The 23,448-nt window shown below is 48.3% G+C and overlaps 1 protein-coding gene across 2 annotated transcripts in view; it reads left to right on the top strand.

The window, feature by feature from the left end:
• Nucleotides 1-211: 211 nt before the first annotated feature.
• Nucleotides 212-23,448, top strand: part of rab40b (RAB40B, member RAS oncogene family) — a 50,561-nt gene continuing 27,324 nt past the window's right edge. The window contains exon 1 of one of the 2 annotated variants that reach the window (XM_079492519.1): nucleotides 212-1,172. In XM_079492519.1, the coding sequence (XP_079348645.1) occupies nucleotides 1,013-1,172 (160 nt within the window). In that variant the 5' untranslated portion in view covers nucleotides 212-1,012. Of the gene's footprint in view, nucleotides 1,177-23,448 lie in introns of both variants that reach the window. The other variant, XM_079492520.1, reaches the window with a different exon arrangement.

Raw genomic sequence — 23,448 nt, 5'->3', positions numbered from 1 at the left:
TATATATATATATATATATATATATATATATATATATATATATATATATATATATATATATATTATATATATATATATATAAATATTAAAGAGACCCATAAAAATGTGTCCATGACCCACAATTGGGCCCCGGGCCACTGTTTGGGAAACAGTGCTCTTCTCTCTTTAGACCACCCCCCCCCCCCCCCCCTCCCCTCCCCTCCTCCATGAGCAGCGCTCTGCCGGGGAGGAGGAGGAGGGCTGGCCGGGGAGGAGGAGACGGCAGAGCCGCCTGCCTGCAAGCCTGCCTGGGGCTCACTCAACTCAGCTCAGCTAGCGCGCCTGGTCTGCTCTGCTCTCTGCTCTGTTTGTCGGCCCCGGGAAATAAAACGGGATTATATTCTGTACTGTAGACACTAGACTAGAGTGTAGAAGAGCAGACGAAACACACCCGCTGGGTTGCGGTTTATTATTATGGCAGTCAGTCTCAGTCAGACCGTGACACGGTGACACTACCGTAACCTACCTACCTAAATCCCGTCAGGATCATAGAAGAGAAGTACTAGTGTCAGTCACTGAGGAGAAGAAGCGAGCGGCACTTCTTCAAATTATGACACTTGTAGCTTTCACTTTATAGGCACAGATCGAGGTAAACAAGCCAATCCATACCTCGATTACCGATCCACGATCCCCGGCCGGAATAAAAACGGATTGTTCTCTGCAGGCTGCTGAGTTTTTGGAGAGAGAGAGCCCTCCGTCCGTCGCGTGGGGCTCCATCCATCCAGGCTCTCTTCCACGCATGGAGGGGAGACTTTAAATGGACACACGGTGTGTAAAAGCTGACCTGTTTTGTTAATTATCGCAACAGAGGAGGAGGAGGAGGCACGCCGGTTTTTGACTCGACCCGTCAGTGAGTACTAGTGACTTGACTGGACATCCTCGTGTGGGAACGACCCGACCCGGGTCGGTCGGGTGTGTGTTCCCCACATACAGAGTCATGATGGGACACTGGGAGCTGCCGTGAGAGAGGAGGATGAGCCTCGTCCTCAGCCACCACCGGACCAACAGTCCCGCCAAGGCGTACGACTTTCTGCTCAAGTTCCTGCTGGTCGGGGACAGCGATGTGGGCAAGGGGGAGATCCTGGCCAGCCTGCAGGACGGAGCGGCCGAGTCTCCCTATGGACACAACATGGGTGAGTGAGTGGAGTGAGTGGAGTTTGATTGATTGATTGATTGATTGATTGAAGTATTGATTGATTTATTAACAGTTTGCAGAATTACAGTAGGCTACAATTCAAGTACAACTCAATACAAAAACTGTTAACTGTGAGTGGACGACACCATAAAGCATCACACTTGTTAATTACAACAGGGTCCACCATTTTCAATTCATCAGAGTGGAGTGGAATGTGGTCCGCATTCATCCTGTAGAAATCGACCTTAATATTCACCTGAATGTCTTAAACTCGGAGTAAGACACAAGAGTCAAGAATGGAACCAAATGGACCCGGGTGCATGGTCCACATTTGGCTCCACAAGAGTTAAATTAGGCCTAAGACAGAGGAATTTTGTTTTTTTGAAAAAGCACTGATTTTAACAAAACAACACGTTACTTTCACTCATGCTGGTGCAAGTTCAGGGCCAAATTAGCAATTGGGCCAGTTGGGGTCGTGACTCGTGGCCCAGGGGCTCTTGGCTCTCAGAGGCCCTTCAGGGAAACTGGACCGTGCAGTACTGGGTTTGAGGCCCTGGCAAGGGGGGGGGGGGGGGGGGTCCTGGGATGTGTGATATATAAACAGACTTTTTACGGAACAATTCCTGTTGTACAAACACTCAGGCCAAGTCGATGGCAAAACACATTTACTGTCATGACGTACACTGCCAGGCTAACTAGGATGACGTAGTGGGTGCCACATTATTAAGCGATGTATGATGACTTCATCATCATACATATAAATGGTACATACATTTATATAGCGCCTTTATCCAAGGTGCTTTACATAGAGTGTGCATTATATTCACCCATTCACACACACATTCATACACCGATGGCGGAGGAAACCATGCAAGGCACCAACCAACACATCAGGAGCAATTAGGGGTTCAGTGTCTTGCTCAAGGACACTTCGACACTAACTCTGGGGGAGCCCACAGGGTTCGAACTGGCGACCTTGAGGTTACCATCCAGCCACTCTACCACTGAGCCCTATATAATGATCATGATATAAAGGAGATTGTATATCAATTCCATTTGTACAATATCAAAGTGGTTAAATCAACAGGATTCTACTGTGAAGCCTGTAGAATGTGGGGCTTTATATGTAAACAAAATACGCCCTCTGATTGTTAGTACAGGAAATAGAAATGTCACGGCTCACTTTTCTCATACGGATAAGTTACAAACAGTGGGTGTCCAGGATGTTAGTGACACATAAACAGAAATCACTGGGCCAGTGACTGCAGCAACAGTGACCATCTTTCCTTTTGGTTTGGGCACAATTGGCAGCTGCACAGTAAACAAACGGCCGCATGCACATGGTACACTGGTCATCAACAGTGCACATGGTACACTGGTCATCAACAGGTCACATGGTACACTGGTCATCAACAGTGCACATGGTACACTGGTCATCAACAGTGCACATGGTACACTGGTCATCAACAGTGCACATGGTACACTGGTCATCAACAGTGCACATGGTACACTGGTCATCCACAGGTCACATGGTACACTGGTCATCAACAGTGCACATGGTACACTGGTCATCCACAGGTCACATGGTACACTGGTCATCAACAGTGCACATGGTACACTGGTCATCAACAGTGCACATGGTACACTGGTCATCAACAGTGCACATGGTACACTGGTCATCAACAGTGCACATGGTACACTGGTCATCCACAGGTCACATGGTACACTGGTCATCAACAGTGCACATGGTACACTGGTCATCCACAGGTCACATGGTACACTGGTCATCAACAGTGCACATGGTACACTGGTCATCAACAGTGCACATGGTACACTGGTCATCAACAGTGCACATGGTACACTGGTCATCAACAGTGCACATGGTACACTGGTCATCAACAGTGCACATGGTACACTGGTCATCAACAGTGCACATGGTACACTGGTCATCAACAGTGCACATGGTACACTGGTCATCAACAGTGCACATGGTACACTGGTCATCAACAGTGCGTGCGTGCGTGCGGCGCACGCGCAAGACTGTACGTGTGACCTCAGCTCCTAAAAGCAGAGAACACGACGTCACTCCATGGAGTGAACCAGAGTAGACCAGGGCAGCATTCTTCGGCGGGTTATATTTAGTACGTGTGTACTTAAGTTGTATTTGGTAGAGGACACCGCACACTGCGACTCAAGCCCCGGGGGCCTCCGACAACTTGTTTATCTTGCTTCATTAATACTTTGTTTACTCAGGGCCGCATTTACACTCCCGACACTTTGGAGCTCAGAGAGAGGTCGCGACACACACTGGTACAGAAGGCTAAGTCGTGTCAAGTCATGTCAAGCCTTGTTTGTATAATGCATTCACTGAATATGCTCACAGGCACACACACAAAAACACAAAAACAAGAGAGTGCACAGGAATATCTCTCTCTCTCTCTCTCTCTCTCTCTCTCTCTCTCTCTCTCTCTCTCTCTCTCTCCTCCCACAGTGGTGGACATGTTAGTCTTGAAGTATAATCTTCTTATTGCAGTCTGTCTGCCTGTCTGTCTTATTTGGACTGACTGACTGACTGACTGACTGACTGACTGACTCACTCACTCAATTCATGTCTGTCTGTCTGTCTGTCAGTTAAATGTAGTTCAAAAGTACAATCACAAGCCTCTCTCCACCCCCCTCCCCTCTCTCTCTCTCTCTCTCTCTCTCTCTCTCTCTCTCTATTCCTCTCTCACACCCCCTTTCACTCTGTCCCTCCTGGCTAGCAGTAAACCTGAATAATTGAACAGCCTCGCTCCTCGCATGTAGCAGTTGATTTCAGAGGCATGTCCGTGCATGTCCGTGCATGTCCGTGGCAGGCAGGCAGGCAGCCGTGGGAAAACACATCACACACCCTCGAATAACCGTGAGCTTGGGCCGTCACAGCCAGTGTTGACATGTCCGCTTAGTATAAGCGACTTTATGGGCTTGTTTGTCTGTAAAGTTGCTTGTAAATATTGGTAGTTGCGGGTTGCGGTTTTTTGGGGGGGCTTAATTGATGATATGCACACGGCTGCCATCTTGCCAGCAAGGTGCTACCTAGGTGCAACTTCCCACAGACAGCCCATTCATCCAAACAGAACAGTCCTATCTAATTGTATTAAACTAGAATTTCGCCGCCCTTCGGGCGGCTCATCCTAGTTCCGTTGCAGCGCAATGGGAAGAAGGAAATTGCGAGATTTGACAGACTCCACTTCATGTTTCAGCTGTGTTTTTAAACCCAGTATTGTGCCCTTCACATGTAGTAACGGATGGGTATTATTATTATTTGTTGTATTTTATTTTCACATCAAAGCAAATTAAATTAAATTAAAATAAGCACACATGAAACTGCTTTTTACTGTTTTTGTTTACTTACAATAAGTTACTGTTTTTGGAAACCAAAAGATGTTGAGAATGGAGCAGAACATACTGTAGTATATTTTTGTGGGGACCTTGACTGCATTATAGTAGGCCTACAATCTTTTGGATTGCAGTGACCCCACATTGTTTCTTCGGGAACAATATTTGTAGTTACAATGAGGGCTACATGAGCCGAAGGGAGAGAAACACGTCGCCTCTCTCCAGTCCGTGCGTATGGTGCTGCTGGTGGCTGAATAACAACGGATCGCATCGCTGACTGACATAAACGCACAGTTACAATTCAGAGGCACTTCAATAAGAAAACTCAACTAATAACGCTTGTGTGTGTTAATCTGCCCGATGCTGACGTTAGTATATAATGTTTAGATTGTTTTCCTCTTGTACATGCGTTTGTGGGCACAGTGGCAGGGGGTGAAAAGCCGATTTGTCCCATGGTGTGCACTGCGCAACTGTGCAGTGTAAAACATGCTGAAATCAAACTACACACACACACACACACACACACACACACACACACACACACACACACACACACAGTCACTCAGTCACAAATCCTCCACAGTGTGATTACGTGTCTGCAGTAACACTGATGCGAGGTTACAATGAGTCCGTGGTGTGGTGAGACTGGGAAAGGAATAATGCGCGGAAGAGCTTGGCATCCGACTGCGCGCGTTGTGGCGATGAGATGGGCGCGTTCGGAAATACCGCACCGAAGCACACTCGCCTATTAGTTTGCATTGCATTTGCACAGTGCGCTCAGTGCGATATTTCCGAACGTGGCCGTTGTGTGTGTGTGTGTGGGTGTGTGTGTGTGGCTGGCTGGCCTGTGTTTTGCTGCGTGGGGATCGCCATGTGAGGGGGCTAGCCAATAAGGGCCCTGTGTTGCATGTGGAGAATTGTGTAGGTTAGTGTGTGTGTGGTGTAGCCGAATGGGGTGGTGAGAACATGAGGCGGATGTAGCACAGCAATCGGTGACCCCTACATTAAGCTGTGTTGCTCCCAACATGCAGTGCAAATGCGTGTTGTAGCAACCGTAGCCAATGGGAAAACAGGATGCAGTGTTGCCAGGTCCGCGAATTGTAAGCGAGTTGTAAGTAGCGTGTTGAATGGCATTTTTTCTGGGCTTGTTTTCATAGACCTGGCAACAAATTAGGCGGGGGTGTCGGTGCTTGTGGCGTGTTTGTGTTTGTTATTGATATTGTTTGTGAGTCTGGACGGGAGGCGGCTTTAGTGGCAGTGCAATGACAATTTTTACGCGGGTGGTGTTGAGTGTGGGCATGCTGCGCGACATGAGGAGATAGCCATGGATCGACGCGGAGGGTAAGTCTGTGACGTGTTAGTGTGTTTAGTGGGTTGTTGCAGTGTGTGTTGCAGTGTGTCAGTGGCGTAGTAGCTGGTGCCTTTTGTTCCTGGGTTGCGCACAGCTTTTTGGGCACACCTTTTCAATTGTATAATAGATAACGTCAAACTCACCAACATTGCAGCTGTATACGGAAAGCTTGAATTATCCTCTTTCTATCTGCAATGTGTTTGTTTCATAAAAATCCACTGTAGAGTGTAGACATGTTATGAGCTATTCCCTGTCAAGAAATTCCTTGCAGATGTTTTTTTTCTAAGTGCTGGAGTTTGGAAGTGCTTGTTGACAATCACTCACCAGCCCATGTGTACCACCTGTTTAGAATGTGCACATAAATGCAGGAGGCAGCAGGAGGTTGCTTTACTGATAACAAGTGCTTCCAAACTCTGACACTTAGAAAAATAGTTCAAGGACCTCCAGATTAATGTATTTGTCCAACTAATAATAAATAATAATAATAAAACTTTATTTGTATAGCACCTTTCATGACATGAAATGCAGCTCAAAGTGCTTTACACAAAAAATAAAAGAAAAAAAGGACCCTACATCTATAATGTGTTGAGCCAGGAACCCCCCATTCAAGATGTGAGCTTGTAGATCGGCTATTTTCAAAAAAGCCTATAGTCGGGCTTCTTTTTTGGCTTGTTTTCATAGACCTGGATGCTTATTTCTCTCACAACAACTCTGGCAACACTGTTCCAACTAGTCCCTCGGCTGTATAGCAGTGCCAGAAACAAGCCATTATGGAGATGCTTTATTCATTTTGTAGCACATCCCACTTCTTCTTACTGTCGGCCCTGCAAGCGCAGCTAGCTGCATCACATGACCACAAACTATATTCACCGTCATATCCAGTTCCCACACTTGGAAAGGCTTCACAGAATATGTCGAAGTAAATGGTGCATTTATATCATTAAAGTGTGTGTGATCTGTGCATTTCCACACAGACACCGATCGATGGCAGAGGGAACCATATGCAAGGCACCGAGCTGCTCATCGGGAGGAGTTAGTTCAAATTCAGTGTCTTGCTCAAGGACACTTACAGTAACACCATACACTAAAACCCTAAAAAGGTTCAATCCTCCTGGGATTGGAACCCTGGTCTCCCGTGTGAGAAACGTCTACCGCTCCTATCATGGCATATCCCCTGCTTGTCCTCCAGGGGAGATATTGGCAGTGTTGGGTCAGCTAGCTTAACTTGCCCAACACTGGTTTTAATTATTTATTTGATGGGGGTTTTTTTCAGTAAGAATTCAGGGCTCGAATACCTGCATGTATAGAGAGTATGCGCATGCTTAAAGTGAATGGCACATCGAGTGGCAAATTGAGTGGCAAAGCAACAGGCAAAGTGAGTTTAACATTGTTTAATGTTGTTTAATGCAATCAGATATGACTTTTCTGTGTGGATGTATGGGCTGTCAAGGCCAGAAAGTAGTTTTTTGCCACCTGCATAACTTCCTGGTTTGATGATGATGTCACACGCATACCCTCTATAGTGGAGTAAGTAAGCAATCAGTCTATTCAAGTTAATTGATAGGCCTAGTAGCTATGATTCATTGTTATCTGCAGTGTTGGGCAGGTTCACCCATTTAGGCCTGACGTCGAAATAAAAAAAAACGTCTTCTAAAATCAGTTTTCTGAAATGCCTATGTTTCTATATCAGTGGTGGTCAATATTTCATGTCAAGGACACCCAAAGTATTTGGCCGTCGACCCCCATCTGAAATTATGTTGTGCAAAGAGTTGAGTTAAAAATGTTCGCTCTGAAAGAATATGTGCCACATTTTCATGATTTTTCAAAAAAATAGCAGCTCTACAAACTCTTAGCGCGGCACTCAGTGCCACGCTATGAGCTTGTAGATCTGCTATTTTTCAATAGCTAAAGTATAACATAATGCTTAAAACACCAAATGGGGTTCCCGTTCAGAATGGCTTAAGCTACATGTATCTGACCCAAAACAGTGAATCATAGCTAATAGGCCTATTAATTATCAGGGGTACGAGCGTGCCTCGTACCCCTGAAACGAGGCAGAGAGAGGGTTGTAGTGTTTAGAGGGGCTGTGTGTGGTGTATTCATATACACCACAGAGAGCGTGAACTGACCCATATTATACAGTATATCAGTTATATATATATACACTCCACTCTGTTTTGCCTTTCAAAACACATTGTTACGTAATCCCTCCAGGATAGCACAGAGAAGGTCTCGAGGTTAGCACAGTACACACACAGTACACGCACGCACGCACGCACGCACGCACACACGCACGCACACACACACACTCCAGAAGCCAGGAGTTTGTGTGTGTGTGTGTGTGTGTTGTGGTCTCTTGGGATGGCACTGAAATAGAGTGCGCCATCTCTGGGGAGCGTACACTGTACACTCCCCCTGGGGGATTGTGCATGAACTCCCCCAGGGAAGTGCACGCACGCTCCCCCTGGGGGAGCTGGGTGCACTGGGGAGCGTACATGAACTCCCCCAGGGGGAGTGCATGCATGCATGCACTCCCCCTGGGGGAGTGTGCGTGCATGAACTCCCCCAGGGGGAGTGCACGCACGCTCCCCCTGGGGGAGCTGGGTGCACTGGGGAGCGTACATGAACTCCCCCAGGGAGCGTGCGTGCACTCCCCCAGGGGGAGCGTGCGTGCACTCCCCCAGGGGGAGCGTGTGTGCAGGGGGAGTGCACGCACGCTCCCCAGTGCACGCACGCTCCCCCTGGGGGAGTGCACGCACGCTCCCCAGTGCACGCACGCTCCCCCTGGGGGAGTGCACTCAGCTCTCAGGGAGTGCACCAGCTCTCAACGCGTCGCAGCGTGACCCGTTGTGAGCTTGTAGATCTACTATTTTCGTTATTTTTGTCCAAAAGTGCCCTCTTACGGGATTTCAGCCCCTGCCCCCCTAACACTCTCTGCAGAAACCCCTCATTTCAAAGACTATGGTGTCCGTCTCCACCGTGTCATTACAAAGACTATGGTGTCCGTCTCCACCGTGTCATTACAAAGACTATGGTGTCCGTCTCCACCGTGTCATTACAAAGACTATGGTGTCCGTCTGCCGTCTCCACCGTGTCATTACAAAGACTATGGTGTCCGTCTCCACCGTGTCATTACAAAGACTATGGTGTCCGTCTGCCGTCTCCACCGTGTCATTACAAAGACTATGGTGTCCGTCTCCACCGTGTCATTACAAAGACTATGGTGTCCGTCTCCACCGTGTCATTACAAAGACTATGGTGTCCGTCTCCACCGTGTCATTACAAAGACTATGGTGTCCGTCTCCACCGTGTCATTACAAAGACTATGGTGTCCGTCTGCCGTCTCCACCGTGTCATTACAAAGACTATGGTGTCCGTCTGCCGTCTCCACCGTGTCATTACAAAGACTATGGTGCCCGTCTCCACCGTGTCATTACAAAGACTATGGTGTCCGTCTCCACCGTGTCATTACAAAGACTATGGTGTCCGTCTCCACCGTGTCATTACAAAGACTATGGTGTCCGTCTCCACCGTGTCATTACAAAGACTATGGTGTCCGTCTGCCGTCTCCACCGTGTCATTACAAAGACTATGGTGTCCGTCTCCACCGTGTCATTACAAAGACTATGGTGTCCGTCTCCACCGTGTCATTACAAAGACTATGGTGTCCGTCTGCCGTCTCCACCGTGTCATTACAAAGACTATGGTGCCCGTCTGCCGTCTCCACCGTGTCATTACAAAGACTATGGTGTCCGTCTGCCGTCTCCACCGTGTCATTACAAAGACTATGGTGTCCGTCTCCACCGTGTCATTACAAAGACTATGGTGTCCGTCTCCACCGTGTCATTACAAAGACTATGGTGTCCGTCTCCACCGTGTCATTACAAAGACTATGGTGTCCGTCTCCACCGTGTCATTACAAAGACTATGGTGTCCGTCTCCACCGTGTCATTACAAAGACTATGGTGTCCGTCTGCCGTCTCCACCGTGTCATTACAAAGACTATGGTGCCCGTCTCCACCGTGTCATTTCAAAGACTATGGTGTCCGTCTCCACCGTGTCATTTCAAAGACTATGGTGTCCGTCTCCACCGTGTCATTACAAAGACTATGGTGTCCGTCTGCCGTCTCCACCGTGTCATTACAAAGACTATGGTGTCCGTCTCCACCGTGTCATTACAAAGACTATGGTGTCCGTCTCCACCGTGTCATTACAAAGACTATGGTGCCCGTCTGTCGTCTCCACCGTGTCATTACAAAGACTATGGTGTCCGTCTCCACCGTGTCATTACAAAGACTATGGTGCCCGTCTGCCGTCTCCACCGTGTCATTTCAAAGACTATGGTGCCCGTCTCCACCGTGTCATTTCAAAGACTATGGTGTCCGTCTCCACCGTGTCATTTCAAAGACTATGGTGTCCGTCTCCACCGTGTCATTACAAAGACTATGGTGTCCGTCTCCACTGTGTCATTACGAAGACTATGGTGCCCGTCTGCCGTCTCCACCGTGTCATTACAAAGACTATGGTGTCCGTCTCCACCGTGTCATTTCAAAGACTATGGTGTCCGTCTCCACCGTGTCATTACAAAGACTATGGTGCCCGTCTCCACCGTGTCATTACAAAGACTATGGTGTCCGTCTCCACCGTGTCATTACAAAGACTATGGTGCCCGTCTCCACCGTGTCATTACAAAGACTATGGTGCCCGTCTCCACCGTGTCATTACAAAGACTATGGTGTCCGTCTGCCGTCTCCACCGTGTCATTACAAAGACTATGGTGTCCGTCTCCACCGTGTCATTACAAAGACTATGGTGTCCGTCTGCCGTCTCCACCGTGTCATTACAAAGACTATGGTGTCCGTCTCCACCGTGTCATTACAAAGACTATGGTGTCCGTCTCCACCGTGTCATTACAAAGACTATGGTGTCCGTCTCCACCGTGTCATTACAAAGACTATGGTGTCCGTCTGCCGTCTCCACCGTGTCATTACAAAGACTATGGTGTCCGTCTCCACCGTGTCATTTCAAAGACTATGGTGTCCGTCTCCACCGTGTCATTACAAAGACTATGGTGTCCGTCTCCACCGTGTCATTACAAAGACTATGGTGTCCGTCTCCACCGTGTCATTACAAAGACTATGGTGTCCGTCTCCACCGTGTCATTACAAAGACTATGGTGCCCGTCTCCACCGTGTCATTACAAAGACTATGGTGTCCGTCTCCACCGTGTCATTTCAAAGACTATGGTGTCCGTCTCCACCGTGTCATTTCAAAGACTATGGTGTCCGTCTCCACCGTGTCATTACAAAGACTATGGTGTCCGTCTCCACCGTGTCATTACAAAGACTATGGTGTCCGTCTCCACCGTGTCATTACAAAGACTATGGTGTCCGTCTGCCGTCTCCACCGTGTCATTACAAAGACTATGGTGTCCGTCTCCACCGTGTCATTACAAAGACTATGGTGCCCGTCTCCACCGTGTCATTACAAAGACTATGGTGCCCGTCTGCCGTCTCCACCGTGTCATTTTTTCCCCCGGTGTTGCTCGCCCCAAAAAAACTCTTTCAAACGCCTGAGTTTCAAAATTTCAGCTCTCAGCAAGCAGATAAAAATGTCACACGTCGTGAACGCGAGCGCAACATAAATGCTCCAGCGCCTCATTAGCTCTGCTGGGGTTGCCAAAAAATGCAGCATTCCTCATTGTAAACAATTCGAAACACGCTGTGCTCTCAGGAACAAAATGACCTTGGTGGACAAACATGCCCCCTAATGCGCATTTGAGAGTTCAGTGCTGAGGAAAAAAAGGAAAGAAGAATAAGTAGAAGAAAACAAAAAACATAGGCATTGGTCTTCTACAGCAGGGGTTCTCAACCCGTGGGTCGCGACCCCTCGGGGGGTCGCCAAATTATTTTAGGGGGTCCCCAAATTATTTAAAAAAAAAATAGCAGACCTACAAGCTCGTAGCGCGCCACTCGGTGGCGCGCTATGAGCTTGTAGATCTGCTATTTTTCAATAGCTAAATTATAACATAATGCTTAAAACACCGAAAGGGGTTCCCGCCCAAAATGGTTTAAGGTTATTGTAGCAGTCAATTTATATTGGGGGTCGGGAGGGGGCGGGGCGGGGGTCCCGAGACATTGCCAAAGCATTTCCGGGGGTCCCCGGCCAAAAACGTTGAGAACCCCTGGTCTTCTGAGAAGTGGAAAAGAAAGTGATATGGTCTGTATGAGTCATCCTTCACCACATTCTCCACAAGGGGGCGAGTGGTTTATACAAGAGAACTGTGCCCTGCAGGGCTGCATGTTTGACCCCTTCAGTGACGGGGTCTCGTACTGGTCAGAGAACTGTGCCCTGCAGGGCTGCATGTTTGACCCCTTCAGTGACGGGGTCTCGTACTGGTCAGAGAAGTGTGCCCTGCAGGGCTGCATGTTTGACCCCTTCAGTGACGGGGTCTCGTACTGGTCAGAGAACTGTGCCCTGCAGGGCTGCATGTTTGACCCCTTCAGTGACGGGGTCTCGTACTGGTCAGAGAACTGTGCCCTGCAGGGCTGCATGTTTGACCCCTTCAGTGACGGGGTCTCGTACTGGTCAGAGAACTGTGCCCTGCAGGGCTGCATGTTTGACCCCTTCAGTGACGGGGTCTCGTACTGGTCAGAGAACTGTGCCCTGCAGGGCTGCATGTTTGACCCCTTCAGTGACGGGGTCTCGTACTGGTCAGAGAACTGTGCCCTGCAGGGCTGCATGTTTGACCCCTTCAGTGACGGGGTCTCGTACTGGTCAGAGAACTGTGCCCTGCAGGGCTGCATGTTTGACCCCTTCAGTGACGGGGTCTCGTACTGGTCAGAGAACTGTGCCCTGCAGGGCTGCATGTTTGACCCCTTCAGTGACGGGGTCTCGTACTGGTCAGAGAACTGTGCCCTGCAGGGCTGCATGTTTGACCCCTTCAGTGACGGGGTCTCGTACTGCTCAGAGAAGTGTGCCCTGCAGGGCTGCATGTTTGACCCCTTCAGTGACGGGGTCTCGTACTGGTCAGAGAACTGTGCCCTGCAGGGCTGCATGTTTGACCCCTTCAGTGACGGGGTCTCGTACTGGTCAGGAAATGGACAAAACAAACAAACCTGTGTTTCCAACGGATCCAGTGGAACTGAATGTGTGAACACTAGCACGTGTTGTTGTTGTTCGGACAGTTACTTCTGGTCTTTATATCTTTATTTAAACCATTTAGTCCTAAGGCTGATTCTAAATGTGTCAGTGGTGCTCAACCTTTTTGATGTCAAGGACCCCCAGAATTATCTGTATTTGGCTGTGGACCCCCCCATCAGAAAATATGTTGTTCCAGGGACCCCCCCCCCCCCCCAGAAGCAAATATTTGAGTTAAAAACGTTCTGACGCTCTGAAAGAAAGTGCCGCGCTATATATGAGCTTGTAGATCTGCTATTTTTCAATAGCTAAAGTATAACAAATTCTTTCAAAAAAAATAGTCCATACAATCTCACATCCAGAATAGTCGATAATTTCGAGGCACTTGAAATGTGTGAAATTACATGAAACGAACAGTGAAAACACTCCAATTGGTGTCTGGTTCTGACTAAACAACACTCGCTCTAAATTGCCTTTTCGTCAGTCCCCGCAGAACTCGGGGTCAACAGAACGAACAACTTAACGCAGACCATTAAAACAATAACGGCTTTGACATCGCACAAAAATACATTTTGTATTTTCCGTAACACATACTGACCGTCCAAAAGCAAAGCCAATAATAACAACCACATGTATGATGCAACAAGGCTGGTATAAACAAACGTCTCTCGTTCTTCTCTCAGCCCACATAGCGTTTGTTTGGCACAGCGTGGAGTGGAGAGACGACTGAATCACCGTCTGTCCAGGACACATTGTGAAAGAGTCAGGAACTATTCACCCTAACCTCTGAGGAACTATTCACCCTAACCTCTGAGGAACTATTCACCCTAACCTCTGAGGAACTATTCACCCTAACCTCTGAGCAACTATTCACCCTATAACCTCTGAGGAACTATTCACCCTAACCTCTGAGGAACTATTCACCCTAACCTCTGAGGAACTATTCACCCTAACCTCTGAGGAACTATTCACCCTAACCTCTGAGGAACTATTCACCCTAACCTCTGAGGAACTATTCACCATAACCTCTGATAAACTATTCACCCTAACCTCTGAGAAACTATTCACCCTAACCTCTGAGGAACTATTCACCCTAACCTCTGAGGAACTAATCACCCTAACCTCTGAGGAACTATTCACCCTAACCTCTGAGGAACTATTCACCCTAACCTCTGAGGAACTATTCACCCTAACCTCTGAGGAACTATTCACCCTAACCTCTGAGGAACTATTCACCCTAACCTCTGAGGAACTATTCACCCTAACCTCTGAGGAACTATTCACCCTAACCTCTGAGGAACTATTCACCCCTAACCTCTGAGGAACTATTCACCCTAACCTCTGAGGAACTATTCACCCTAACCTCTGAGGAACTATTCACCATAACCTCTGATAAACTATTCACCCTAACCTCTGAGAAACTATTCACCCTAACCTCTGAGGAACTATTCACCCTAACCTCTGAGGAACTAATCACCCTAACCTCTGAGGAACTATTCACCCTAACCTCTGAGGAACTATTCACCCTAACCTCTGAGGAACTATTCACCCTAACCTCTGAGGAACTATTCACCCTAACCTCTGAGGAACTATTCACCCTAACCTCTGAGGAACTATTCACCCTAACCTCTGAGGAACTATTCACCCTAACCTCTGAGGAACTATTCACCCTAACCTCTGAGGAACTATTCACCCTAACCTCTGAGGAACTATTCACCCTAACCTCTGAGGAACTATTCACCCTAACCTCTGAGGAACTATTCACCCTAACCTCTGAGGAACTATTCACCCTAACCTCTGAGGCTGTTACTGAGTCTGTGGCAAAAATGATACCACAACTGTAATCCTGTGTGTCAGCATTGAACGCTAATTGTGGCTGTTTGTTTGTGTGTGTGTTGTGGCTGATCACATCATCGCAGATTCTCTCCTCCCTACACTGGCTCCCTGTGAGATAATTATCCCCAGACATTTTTTCCGCAACTTTGCCGTTAGGTTCCGTGACAGCTAAAGTTAAGCTGAGTAAAGAAACCCACATGAGTGCATTACATTAAGTGAATTTTATTTTATGAAAGTCCACCATGAGCCAACATACCGGCGATGACCGCTGTTCAACCTTCCTAGAATATCCCTCTCTTTGTAGTTGTGGACAGAGGTCACAGGTCTCCTGACCTGGCAGTCTGGGGTCACAGGTCTCCTGACCTGGGGTCAGTCTGGGGTCACAGGTCTCCTGACCTGGGGTCAGTCTGGGGTCACAGGTCTCCTGACCTGGGGTCAGTCTGGGGTCACAGGTCTCCTGACCTGGCATTCTCTGTCATGCTCAAGCCATGCTCTTCTATTTCAGTGGTTCTCAAACCTTTTCATGTCAAGGACCCCCACATTGACACTAATCAGCCCGCGGACCCCCGTTTGAAGACATATTCCAGGGATCCCCCCATAAGAGAAGGACCCCCAGTTTGACATGCATTAGTCTACGGACGGACCCCCATTTAATGGGATTTCTATCTCTGGGACCCCCAATTTAGATGTTAATTTAACTCCGAGAGTGTACAAATGTGTACGCTCTCAGAGTTACAGACCCATAAGGGTCCATTTGGTTCCAAACTATCATTTCGCTGGGGACCCCCTGGAACTCCCTCAAGGTCCCCCTGGGGGTCCCCGGACCCCACTTTGGGAACCACTGTTCTATTTGTCCTTGACCAGTATTGGACAGTAGCAAAGTACATTTAACTCAAAATACAAATTTGACTGAGCAACTTTTGTTGGTAGTGGAGTAATATGTCAATGAGTATCTACTTTGACTCAAGTACTGGAGTAATATGTCAATGAGTATCTACTTTGACTCAAGTACTGGAGTAATATGTCAATGAGTATCTACTTTGACTCAAGTACTGGAGTAATATGTCAATGAGTATCTACTTTGACTCAAGTACTGGAGTAATATGTCAATGAGTATCTACTTTGTAGTAGAGTAATATGTCAATGAGTATCTACTTTGTAGTGGAGTAATATGTCAATGAGTATCTACTTTGTAGTAGAGTAATATGTCAATGAGTATCTACTTTGTAGTAGAGTAATATGTCAATGAGTATCTACTTTGTAGTGGAGTAATATGTCAATGAGTATCTACTTTGTAGTGGAGTAATATGTCAATGAGTATCTACTTTGTAGTGGAGTAATATGTCAATGAGTATCTACTCAAGTACTGGGGTTGAGTATGTCGTCCTCCACTGGCCCTTACATATCACATTAACCCATTTTGACCGAGACCGATTCTACAAATGTCTTCTAAATCATGACAGTTGTCAGTGGTTCTCAAACTATTTCATGTCAAGGATCCCCAGAATGATATGTGTTTGGCCGCCGACCCCCATCTGAAAATATGTTGTTCCAGGGACCCCCCCCCCCCCCCCCCCCCCCCCCACAAGCAAAGATTTGAGTTAAAAACATTCGCTCTGAAAGAATATATATTCAAAGATGTGTGTCACATTTTCCCGATGTCTCAAAAGTAGTAGATCTACAAGCTCACAGCGTGGCACTCGGTGCCGCGCTATGAGCTTGTAGATCTGCTATTTTTCAATAGCTAAAGTATAACATAATGCTTAGTTAAAACACCAACAGGGGTTCCCGCCCAGAATGGATTAATACAATCATCATCATGGTCATCGCGCTTCATTTGACCACGATTTCCAACCCTATTTTTCTACTGCCTTTTTTTCCCCCCATAGATGGAAAACGCAGCTGTCACTTTACTCACTAATGTCCCTAATGACACCCTGGCCAGTTGAGCAGTCTTTGTGAATGAAGCTCCAGCCATCCGTGGCCTAGTAATGAAACCCTCGTTCACTCACAGTCACTTAGTCATCTCTTCCTCTGGACATCTTGGTCCAGAATCCAGGCCGACCGGGCCTGCTCGTCATCAGGCACGTTTCTGCACGCCACAGAGCACGACAGGATCGTTAATTATTAACCCATTTAGACCTAATGAATTATATGCGCTTTTCCAAGTGCTCAAAGTGCTTTACAATGGTTCATTCATTCATACATTTGGAGGTGAAGCGGCGAACAGTCGACGCCAGCGTCCTCACTTCCCACATTCACACACCAACGGTGGCGAGCTCACATCGACCGACTCATTGGAGGCAATGTAGGGTTCAGTGTGTTGCCCAAGGACACTTCGACATGTGGACAGGAGGAGGAGCCGGGATTCGAACCGCCGACCCAGGGATCATTGGACGACCTGCTCTACCTCCTGAGCCACGGCCGCCCAGACACAGGGATCATTGGACGACCTGCTCTACCTCCTGAGCCACGGCCGCCCAGACCCAGGGATCATTGGACCTGCTCTACCTCCTGAGCCACGGCCGCCCAGACCCAGGGATCATTGGACGACCTGCTCTACCTCCTGAGCCACAGCCGCCCAGACATGAGGACGATTCTACAAATGTCTTCTAAAGGCTTACCGTTTTCTTGAAAAACCCATGTTTCTATGTCAGTGGTTCTCAACCTTTTTCATGTCAAGGACCCCCAGAATTATATGTTCCAGTGACGTCACAGGAGCAAAGATATGAGTTAAAAACGTTTGCTGTGAAAGAATTAAATTCAAAGATTTGCGCCACATTTTCACGATTTTTCTAAAATAGCAGATCTACAAGCTCCGGGTGCCGCGCTATGAGCTTGTAGATCTGCTATTTTTTTCAATAGCTAAAGTATGCAACACCAAAAGGGGTTCCCGCCCAGAATGGTTTAATAGCATCATTGATGCATTTGTCATGTTTCTCCACTCAATCATGTTTTTTTTCCTTTAGTCACATTGGCCGTGGCGTGACTGGCGTCCCTGTTTGGGACATTTTACTAGGCAAGAAGTAAGACAAAATCACACCTGTGTGAACTGAGCGCCGCGGTGCAACTATATGTTTATTGTTATAGTTACTCTACTGTACTGTGCTCTTGGTGGTGAAAACCAACCAAACGCTCTTTTCGTGCTCGGACACAGCCAGGGACCCTGCAGGGACACAGCCAGCCAGGGAGGGACACAGGAGTGGTTGCACCACTCAAAAAATGACTGAAATTATAGTCGCGGCAACTGAGAACTTAAATATATCCGATCTACAATCTCACAACAAGTTGCGATGCAAAAATATATCATTACATATAGGGCTTGTTGTGTACGGCTAAGTATGCTCAGGTCTTTAATTTGTCAACCACTGCTGCACTGTTTATACAGTATTTACAATTTACAATTTAGGCATTTAGCAGACGCTCTTAATCCAGAGCGATTTACATTAAGCAATAACAAAAAGCATGGCATACATCACATGTATAAAAAGTAGTTATCATGAATCATGCGTAAACTAAGAACGTAACAGTGGAGTATCTATGTAAACTATACATACTATACTATATAATATATTATACATGTGTACTATAAAGTGCTATGACTACATAAAGTGCACCAGTATACACCAGTATGCAAAAATAAGCTCATTGTTGTTAATGAATTGCTCCAGCTGTGAGTGGTTAGTTAGTGATTAGGGTTGCCATTGTGCTGTCTGTACTGTCTGTGAGCCTGGCTGTGTCCTGTTCTGTTCTCTGCAGGGCAGAGTGTCTACTCTGTACTGTCTGTGAGCCTGGCTGTATCCTGTTCTCTGGGTGCAGAGTGTCTGTACTGTCTGTGAGCCTGGCTGTGTCCTGTTCTCTGGGGGCAGAGTGTCTGTACTGTCTGTGAGCCTGGCTGTGTCCTGTTCTCTGGGTGCAGAGTGTCTGTACTGTCTGTGAGCCTGGCTGTATCCTGTTCTCTGGGTGCAGAGTGTCTGTACTGTCTGTGAGCCTGGCTGTGTCCTGTTCTCTGGGGGCAGAGTGTCTGTACTGTCTGTGAGCCTGGCTGTGTCCTGTTCTCTGGGTGCAGAGTGTCTGTACTGTCTGTGAGCCTGGCTGTGTCCTGTTCTCTGGGTGCAGAGTGTCTGTACTGTCTGTGAGCCTGGCTGTGTCCTGTTCTCTGGGTGCAGAGTGTCTGTACTGTCTGTGAGCCTGACTGTGTCCTGTTCTCTGAGGGCATAGTGTCTGTACTGTCTGTGAGCCTGGCTGTGTCCTGTTCTCTGGGGGCAGAGTGTCTGTACTGTCTGTGAGCCTGGCTGTGTCCTGTTCTCTGGGGCAGAGTGTCTGTACTGTCTGTGAGCCTGGCTGTGTCTTGTTCTCTGAGGGCAGAGTGTCTGTACTGTCTGTGAGCCTGGCTGTATCCTGTTCTCTGAGGGCAGAGTGTCTGTACTGTCTGTGAGCCTGGCTGTGTCTTGTTCTCTGGGGGCAGAGTGTCTGTACTGTCTGTGAGCCTGGCTGTATCCTGTTCTCTGAGGGCAGAGTGTCTGTACTGTCTGTGAGCCTGGCTGTGTCCTGTTCTCTGGGGGCATAGTGTCTGTACTGTCTGTGAGCCTGGCTGTGTCCTGTTCTCTGGGGGCAGAGTGTCTGTACTGTCTGTGAGCCTGGCTGTGTCCTGTTCTCTGAGGGCAGAGTGTCTGTACTGTCTGTGAGCCTGGCTGTGTCCTGTTCTCTGGGGGCAGAGTGTCTGTACTGTCTGTGAGCCTGGCTGTGTCCTGTTCTCTGGGTGCAGAGTGTCTGTACTGTCTGTGAGCCTGGCTGTGTCCTGTTCTCTGGGGGCAGAGTGTCTGTACTGTCTGTGAGGCTGTCTGTGTCCTGTTCTCTGGGGGCAGAGTGTCTGTACTGTCTGTGAGCCTGTCTGTGTCCTGTTCTGTTCTCTGATGGTTTCTGGGTCACTCAGACCGCGGTGACAGACAACACAGCGACAGAGTGTGTCACACATAGCTGTGGTCACGTCTCCCCGACTCCCCGCTCGCCAGGGAGGGAGTCACAGTCTCCCCGTTCGCCAGGGAGGGAGTCACAGACTCCCCGTTCACCAGGGAGGGAGTCACAGACTCCCCGTTCACCAGGGAGGGAGTCACAGACTCCCCGTTCGCCAGGGAGGGAGTCACAGACTCCCCGTTCGCCAGGGAGGGAGTCACAGACTCCCCGTTCGCCAGGGAGGGAGTCACAGACTCCCCGTTCGCCAGGGAGGGAGTCACAGACTCCCCGTTCGCCAGGGAGGGAGTCACAGACTCCCCGTTCGCCAGGGAGGGAGTCACAGTCTCCCCGTTCGCCAGGGAGGGAGTCACAGACTCCCCGTTCGCCAGGGAGGGAGTCACAGACTCCCCGTTCGCCAGGGAGGGAGTCACAGACTCCCCGTTCGCCACGGAGGGAGTCACAGACTCCCCGTTCGCCACGGAGGGAGTCACAGACTCCCCGTTCGCCAGGGAGGGAGTCACAGTCTCCCCGTTCACCAGGGAGGGAGTCACAGACTCCCCGTTCGCCAGGGAGGGAGTCACAGACTCCCCGTTCACCAGGGAGGGAGTCACAGACTCCCCGTTCGCCACGGAGGGAGTCACAGACTCCCCGTACGCCACGGAGGGAGTCACAGACTCCCCGTTCGCCAGGGAGGGAGTCACAGACTCCCCGTTCACCAGGGAGGGAGTCACAGACTCCCCGTTCGCCAGGGAGGGAGTCACAGACTCCCCGTTCGCCAGGGAGGGAGTCACACTGGAACCAGTGGTGGACAGCAGACAGTAACAAACTACATTGGATTTACTTTGAGTACTAGTGTGTAATTACATGTATTTGAGTGTCTGTAGCCTACTTTCCTTGAGCGTTTGCACTTTCACTCCACACTCTATTTCTAGAAAGGGATAAAAGGTACATTATTCTTTTCATGTCACCGTTGACTCCAGTGCTCGCTGTGGCGCCAGTGTTGATTTTGACAGCAAATGTTGGTTTTAGTCAGTGTTTTGAATGGTTTTCATTTTAGTCACCTGGAATGTTTTAGTCTTAGTCTAGTTTTAGTCGACTAAATCTACAGTTGATTTAGTCGACTAAAATTTATTTTGTCGGGCCTTGATGCCGTCGTAATGGCTGATTTTACACTTGCTGGAAATAGCAGATCTACAGCTGCGACGCGTTGTGAACTTGTAGATCTGCTATTTCCAGCATGCAACCAAGTGTGAAATGACTTGTGTCTTTTACTTATACTGGACCAACCAGTGGTGGACAGACAGTAACAAACTACATTGGATTTACTTTGAGTACTGTGTAATTACATGTCTTTGACCAGTGGCGTGCACAGACATTTAGAGGGGCAGGTGCTCAAGTTAAAAAAAGGGCACCTTGTGCAGCGCGTGGAACCGGCCGGTTGCCTTAATCTATTTTGGGCGGGAACCCCTTTTGGTGTTAGCATTATGTTATGCTTTAGCTATTGAAAAATAGCAGATCTACAAGCTCATAGCGCGCCACCGAGTGGCGCGCTACGAGCTTGTAGGTCTGCTATTTTTTCAAAAGAAAAGAAAAAAAGAAAAAAAAGTTTTTCTTTTTTTCCTTTTTTTTCAAAAGGGCACATTGCCAAAAGGGCAGGGGGTGCTCTAGCACCCCCTAGTGTCTATCTGTGCACGCCACTGTCTTTGACCTATTACGTGTCTGTAGCCTACTTTCCTTGAGCGTTTGCACTTTCACTCCACTCCATTTCTAGGAAGGGATTAATTAACCATCAAAGGACGACTTCAACAAATGTTCAACCTATCTTCATACAATTGGTATACTCACTAAAGCTTATGATACTTTCGATTTCAATTTATTTCTACTTGCTCCGTGTCTCAGAGAAGGGCTGTGGACGGTTCAGAAACCTGCCTATATCAGTGACACCTTGTGAGCTTGTAGGTCGGCTACCTTTGGCTACTTTTGTGGGACACGGTAGTAGTAGTGTGTCGAAGTATGCCACAGAACACTTTCCTGGTTTTAGATATTTTAGATTTTAGCTCACTTCCTTCCTGGACTACAATTCCCATAATGCTTTGGTGCACTGCTCCTCCTTGTGGATAATGGGAGGGCTGTCTTACTGAGACAACATGTCATGTAGTCCAGAAGTGAGCCCAGTGTCCGTGACATCATGGATGCTGCTAAAATCTAATATATCTAAAACCATGCACATATTACACCCTTATAGATGTTGAAGCATGGAGATATAGGAGGTTCCTGTGTTGTTGTGGTGTGTTTGTTGACTGGTTGTGGAACACAGTGAGAGCAGCGAGGATGGCCACGGTCCAGTCTGATGCTGCTGATGATGAGGGCCTATCACACACACACACACACACACACACACACACACACACACACACACACACACACACACACACTGGTGGGATGAATCAGACCAGTATGGGAAAGAGAACACACACTGACACACAGCTCAGTGCGCACACACACACACACACACGCGCGCGCACACGCACGCACGCATGCACACACGCATGTACTATGCTTTCTTTGAGTACACAAATGACCGTAGAGCTACATGGAATCAAATATAACACCAGAACTACAGAGAGCAGTATATACCGGTAGGTAATGGCAACAAGGGTGTGTGCGTGCGTGCGTGCGTGCGTGCGTGCGTCCAGCTCTGTACTCGAGGCATAAAGCACCGCTTGTGTGTGTGTGTGTGTGTGTGTGTGTGTGTGTGTGTGTGTGTGTGTGTGTGTGTGTGTGTGTGTGTGTGTGTGTGTGTGTGTGTGTGTGTGTGTGTGTGTGTGTGTGTGTGTGTGTGTGTGTGTGTGTGTGTGCGCGCGCGTGCGTCCAGCTCTGTACTCGAGGCATAAAGCACCGCTTGTGTGTGTGTGTGTGTGTGTATGTCCAGCTCTGTACTCGAGGCATAAAGCACCGTTTGTTTGTGTGTGTGTGCGTGCGTGCTGCATGTGTGTGTGTCTAGGTCTGTTTGTGGGAGTCCCCCCCCCCCCCCCCTCCCGTGTGCAGTTACGTGTGCAGTTATGATGTGTGGCAGCGATCCAGGCTGTGCCAGGAGTGACGTTATGCAACAGCACTTCTAGAAGATGCTTAGTGTGTGTGCGTGCGTGCGTGCGTGCATGCGTGTGTGTCTGATGGATTGAACATGCTAATTTAATACCCGATAATTACCCGACGGTCGGTCACATTCCCCCCTTTTAACGACACTTCTGTGTTCTGTTCCCGACCGTGGCAAACTGGAAAACATGGAACAAAGCGTGGCTTTTGTGGTCGTCGTCGGCATTGTCGTTGTTTGTTTTGAGCCGTAGATAATTACAACTAAATGTTCCGGTAACTAATTGTCTGAAGGAGACTCCAGAGAGAGTAGCTATTGTTCCGTTCAGGGATGCCAGAGCCAGCCGAACCGGAGTGAGCAGTCACAACACGTTGCATTAACCCATTTAGGCCTGACTTCGACATTTCAAATATGTTCTTTCTAAATCCTGACAGTTTTCCAGTGATTTCAATGTAATGAGTCCCAGGGATGCAGGGAAGGTCTTTTAGAATGAGTCCCAGGATGCAGGGATGGTCTTTT

Source organism: Electrona antarctica, assembly GCF_951216825.1.
Source record: "Electrona antarctica genome assembly, chromosome: 22".
NCBI classification, from domain to species: Eukaryota; Metazoa; Chordata; class Actinopteri; order Myctophiformes; family Myctophidae; genus Electrona; species Electrona antarctica.
Note: the sequence above shows the minus strand (reverse complement) of the source record. Positions and strands in the feature narration are given on the sequence as shown.